The sequence below is a fragment of the Chiloscyllium plagiosum genome, chromosome 3 (genome assembly GCF_004010195.1).
Source record: "Chiloscyllium plagiosum isolate BGI_BamShark_2017 chromosome 3, ASM401019v2, whole genome shotgun sequence".
Taxonomy (NCBI): domain Eukaryota; kingdom Metazoa; phylum Chordata; class Chondrichthyes; order Orectolobiformes; family Hemiscylliidae; genus Chiloscyllium; species Chiloscyllium plagiosum.
The window spans coordinates 40,433,173-40,438,737 of NC_057712.1; the positions used below are offsets into that span (position 1 = coordinate 40,433,173).

At 45.8% G+C, this 5,565-nt stretch overlaps 1 protein-coding gene across 1 annotated transcript in view; it reads left to right on the plus strand.

The window, feature by feature from the left end:
• Nucleotides 1–305: 305 nt before the first annotated feature.
• dpy30 (dpy-30 histone methyltransferase complex regulatory subunit) overlaps nucleotides 306–5,565 on the plus strand; it is an 11,909-nt gene continuing 6,649 nt past the window's right edge. The window contains exon 1 of the mRNA XM_043680732.1: nucleotides 306–368. Within this exon, the coding sequence (XP_043536667.1) occupies nucleotides 359–368 (10 nt within the window). The 5' untranslated portion in view covers nucleotides 306–358. The remainder of the gene's footprint in view (nucleotides 369–5,565) is intronic.

Consider the following 5,565-nt stretch of genomic DNA (forward strand, 5'->3'; position numbering starts at 1 on the left):
GTGCTGGAAAAGCACAGCAGGTCAGGCAGCATCCGAGGAGCAGCAGAGTCAATGTTCCAGTCAAGATCCCTCCATCGTTTTGCACTGAATGCCAACACAGTGCTTTCAACCGCCTCCAGGCTGCCAGGACTGAGCATGCGTAAACTGGGCACATTCTCCAATCCTGCCCGGGTCTCTTCCGAGCAGGTGTGTGGCCCCGCCCACCCACCAACCATAACCAATCCCCTTCGGTCTCTCAAAAAGGTGTAACGACCGGACCAATCAGAGCTTGCGGCCAATGGCGGCGGGGCAGTGGTGACCAATCGCCGAGCTCGTCTCACCGGGGACGGGAAGCAGTGTGTAGAAACGGTCAACAAACATGGCGGAAGGTGAGTGTTTCGGCTTCGAGCTAGGCCTCCTAGTTTTTTTCCCCCCTAAAAATACAATTTGGTTGCTTGTTATACCTGTCCGGCGTGGGGGCGGCATTGTGAGCCGCTGGAATGGCCGAAGTGGCGTTCCCTGAGATGACGGTGATGATCCTGATCCTGCAGTAAATATGGTCGGGGCCGTCTCAGTCTGAGACCTCAGAGAGCCGCCGCTTGGCGTTTCTCAGCGCCGCATTAACTTCCCCGATCTATTTTTCTACACTCGACACCCGACCCGCCTACAGTCAGGTGTTTATTCCTGGTTTACGGTGTCGCCAGAAGCTTGTGAGGCAAAGGTGAATGCTCGGTAACAGCGCGACGATTTGTTGTTAGCAACAACTTTTATTGACTCGCACTGTCTCCTGATTTCCTCAGCGCCTCAGGAAAAGTTCTTGCCCGTGCTTTATACCCTTTTGTGCTCACTTATCCAATCTCTCTACCTCATTCCAGCCCACAAAGTCACCTCTTGTGTATCACACTTTCAGTAGTTTATTCAAGCTCCAGTCAAAAGTTTTGCTGTGCTACTCGCTCTTCTAAGCTCTATGTTAAACCCTTCTCTTTTACCATTTCTTTGGACACGGCCCTATATGTCAATGTAGTGTCTCTGAATGGTTTTGGACATTGAAGGTGGTATGTGATTATCAAATATTGAAATGTCAGTTAATTAGAGTTTTTGTTTAATACTTACACGTAGATTTTGAGAGACTATGGTAGAGATGAAAAATCCTGACATCCTGACACAGTGGAAAGCTCTGTTTTTAAATTAGGTCCTGCCTTATTGCTATGATCACCTGAGTTACCAGTACTGAATAATGTGAGTAACCAGGTCACCATTATATTTCCATTGCAAAAGTCTTGAAAATGAACCCTATGAGTGGAGTTCTCCTGGTGTCTTTAAATCAGGCTGTGAGGAAAACTATACTGAGAGCTAAGACAGTTTGAACATTATTTTAGGCCTCTTTTTGTATTATGACATGTTAACCATCACCTTAAATTGTAATTTTTAAAATGTATTCATTTTTGTGGGATGTGGGCGTTGCTGGCTGGCAAGCATTTTTTGCCCATCCCTAGGGGGAAGGGCATCACAGTGACTCAGTGGTTAGCACTGCTGCATCACAGCACCAGGGTCCCAGGTTCAATTCCAGCCTCGGGCAACTGCCTGTGTGGAGTTTGCACATTCCCCTTGTGTCTGCGTGGGTTTCCTCTGGGTGCTCCTGTTTCCTCCCACAATCCAAAGATGTGCAGGTTAGATGAATTGCCCATGCCCATAGTGTAGGGTACTTTTAGTCAGATGGAAATGGGTCTGGGTGGGTTACTCTTCGGAGGGTCGTGTGGACTGGTTGGGCCGAAGGGTCTGTTTCCACACTGTAGGGAATCTAATCTAATCTGGTTGCCCTTGAGAAGGTGGTGGTGAGCTGCCAACTTGAACTGCTGCAGTCCATCTGCTGTTGGATTCACCCACAATGCCATTAGGGAGGAAATTTCAGGATTTTGACCCAACGACAGTGAGGGAATGGCTATGTTTTTCCAAGTCAGGATGGTGAGTGACTTGGAGGCGAACTTGAAGGTGGTGGTGTTCCCATATATCTGCTGCCCTTGTCCTTCTACATGGAAGTTTCTGTGGGTTTGGAAGGTGCAGTATGAGGATCTTTGGTGAATTTCTGCAGTGCATCTTGTTGATAGTAGCAGCAGTGCGTACTGGATGCTTGTGGATGTAGTTTCAATTGAGCGGGCTGCTTTGTCCTGGATGGTGTCAAGCTTATGTTGTTGGGGCTTTACTCAGCCAGGCAAGTGGAGAGTATTCCATCACACTCCTGATTTGTGCCTTGTAGATGGTGGGCATGCTTTGAAGAGTCAGCTGGTGGGTTACTTGCTGCAGTTTTCCTAGCTTCTGACCTGCTATTGTAGCCATTGTGTTTCTGGTGAGTCCAGTTGAACTTCTGGTCAATGAAACTCCCAGGATGATGATAATGGGGGATTCCGTGATGATAACACTATTGAATGCCAGGGGGTGGTGGTTAGATTGTCTCTTATTCATGAACGTCATAGTCTGGCATTTGTGTGGCACAAATGTTACTTAACTGCTTGTCAGTCCAAGCCTGGATATTTTCCAGATCTTGTTGCATTTTAACATGGACTTCTGTATCTGAGGGGTCACGAATGGTATTGAACATTGTGGAATTATCAGTGAACAGCTCCACCTCTGACCTTCTGTGGAGAGGAGGTCATTGATGAAGTAACTGAAGATGGTTGGGCCGAGGACACTATCCTGAGGAACTCCTGCAAAGATGTGGCAGGACTGCAGAGCTTACATCTGATCCTCTGGTGGTTGGATTGCTTAGCTCTGTTACATGCTGCTTCTGGTGTTTGGCATGCAAGTCCTGTTTGGTGGCTTCACCAGGTTGACACCTCATCTTCAGGTATGCCTGATGTGCTCCTGACATGCCTACACGCTTCATTAAGTCAGGGTTGATATGCCGGGTCGTGAGGTTACAGATTGTGCTGGAGTACATTTCTGCTGCTGTTGCTGGCCCAGAGTGCCTCATGGATGCCTAGTCTTGAGTTGCTTGATCTGTTCGAAGTCTATCCCATAATGCACTGTGATAGTGCCACACAGCATGATACATCATATTCTCAGTGTGAAGGTGGGACTTTGTCTTCACAAGGACTGTGCAGTAGTCACTTTTACCGATATTGTCATGAACCGATGCATCTGTAGCTGGCATATTTGTAAAGATAAGCTCAAGTATGTTCTCTCACTACTTGCCGCAGACCCAGTCTAGCAACTATCTTTTAGGACCCGACCAGCTCAATCTGTAGCACTGCTGTCGAGCCACTCTTGGTGGTGGACATTGAAATTTTCCCCTCTGAGTATGTTTATGCCCTTGCCGTCCTCCGTGCTTCCTTTAGGTGTTGTTCAACATGGTGGCGTACTGATTCATCAGCTGAGGAAGGATGGTATGCGGTAATCAGCAGGAGGTTTCCTTGTCCATGTTTAACCTGAAGCCATGAGACTTGGTGGAGTCCAGAATCAATATTGAGGGCTCCCAGAGCAACTGTCTCCTGAGTGTGCCGTCACATCTGCTGTCTGTCCTGCGGGTGAGACGGGACGTATCCAGGGTTCTGATGGTGGTGTCTGGGACATAGTCTGTAAGGTATGATTCTGTGGGTATGACTGTCAGGCTATTGCTTGTGATCAATAAGATCACAATGCATTCTACTAAACTCCAAAGACTAGAGGTTTGGTCAACCTCCACCGTGTTCCCTCTGTGAAAAATAAATCTTTCTTTTAGGTAAGGGAAGCAAAACTGTACACAGTACTCCAGGTACTGCCTCAATATCATCTGTACAATTGTGACATCTTTACTCTTATACTCAAATCCTCTGTGATAAAGACACACATACCATTTGCCTTCCCAATTTCTGGTCCTTCATGTTAGCTTTCATTGAGTTAGGAATTAGAGTCCTTCACTTAGTATTTCTCAAATGGAGAGTGATTACTCTGCGCCTCTGTTGTTCCTACCAAAATGGATAACCTCATTTATCCACATTATATTCCATCTGCCATACTGTCCACTCACTCAGCCTGTCCAAATCCTCCTGACAACATCCTCATAACATTACTACCTAGTTTGTGTTATCTGTAAGCCTGAAAATATCCCAAAATCCAAATCATTAACATGGATTATAAAAAGCTGGGGCCCAAGCACTAATCTTTATGGTATTTCATTGGTCACAGTTTGATAACCTGAGTGATCTTTTTATTTCTCGTCTTCTTTTCATTAAACACTGCTCTGTCTGTGAAAGACAACATACTGTGGGTACTGGGTATTTGAAACAAACACCACTGCAGAAACTCAGTGGATCTGGCAGCAACTGTCGACAGCGAAACAGTTAATGTTTTGAGTCTGAAATAACTCTTCAGAACTAAAAGGTGATTGAAAATTGTTTTATTAAATACTTTTGACAGGGGGAGCAAGAGGGCAAAAGACAAAGGGGTTGTTAATCGTGGGGGGGAAACTGTATTAAGTGTGTAAATTGGTGTGAAAGGGAGTAAATGGGATCTTTTCAACTGAGTGACATGTCAACAAGACACAAACACAACATTGCTCTGGGGTAAGGGGATGGGAGAGAATGTAAGAAAAATGGAGCACAGGCATAATGCAGTCAGTTTCTGAAGTTATTCAGTTCCATATTGAGACCTCTAGGCTGTAAAGTACATCAACAGGAGATAAGTTGTTATTCCTTGACCTAGCATTGTGCTTCTTTGGAACATTGCAGCAGGTCCAGGACAGAAACTTTAGTATGAAAACAAGGTGGTTTATTGAAATGGCAAGCAACTAAGATATCAGGTTCCTTCCTACAGGCTGATCAAGGGTGTTCCGTTAAACAGACACCTAATCTGCATTTAGTCTTGCCAATGCAAAGGAGATTGCATTGTGGGCAGTGAATGCATTAGACCAGATTCAAAGGTAAAAGTGAGATGCTGCTTCACCTGGAAGGAGCGTTTGGGCCTTGGACAATGGTGAATGGGCAAGTGTTACATCTTGCATGGGAAGATGCCATGAATAAGTGAGGGAGGAATGGTTTCACAAGTGAGAATGGTCCCTGTGGAATGCTGACAGGGATGTGTTTGATGAAAATCGCAGAGAGTAGTGGAGTGGAAAGTTAGGACAAGTGGGACCCTTTTGTTGTCTGGGAAGGAGGGAAAGGGGTGAGGGTAGACGGGAGATGGGTGAAGGCCCCATTTACCACAACGGGGAGGAATTCTTAGTTGAGGAAAGAGGCAGTCATGTTGGAGGCAGTCCAGTGGAAGGTAGCATCATCAGAACAGATGCGACAGACTAAGAAATTGGAATAATGGAATGGAATCCTAACAGGAAGCAGGGTATCAAGAGGTTATTCCAAGTAACTGTGAGAGTTGATGGACCTCCTAAATGGGTATTGGTGGATAGGCGATCCTCCAGAAACAGTAAAGCCAAGGAAGAGAAGAATCAGAGATAGACCAAGTGAAGTTGAGAGAAGGATCGAAATTGGAAGCAAAACTGGTTAATTTTTCCAATTCTGGACAAGAGCAGCAAACAGTGCCAAAGGTATCATTGAGGTGTTAGAGAATGAGTCGTGGGTAGGGGCCTTAGTAGGACTGGAACAAGGAATGTTC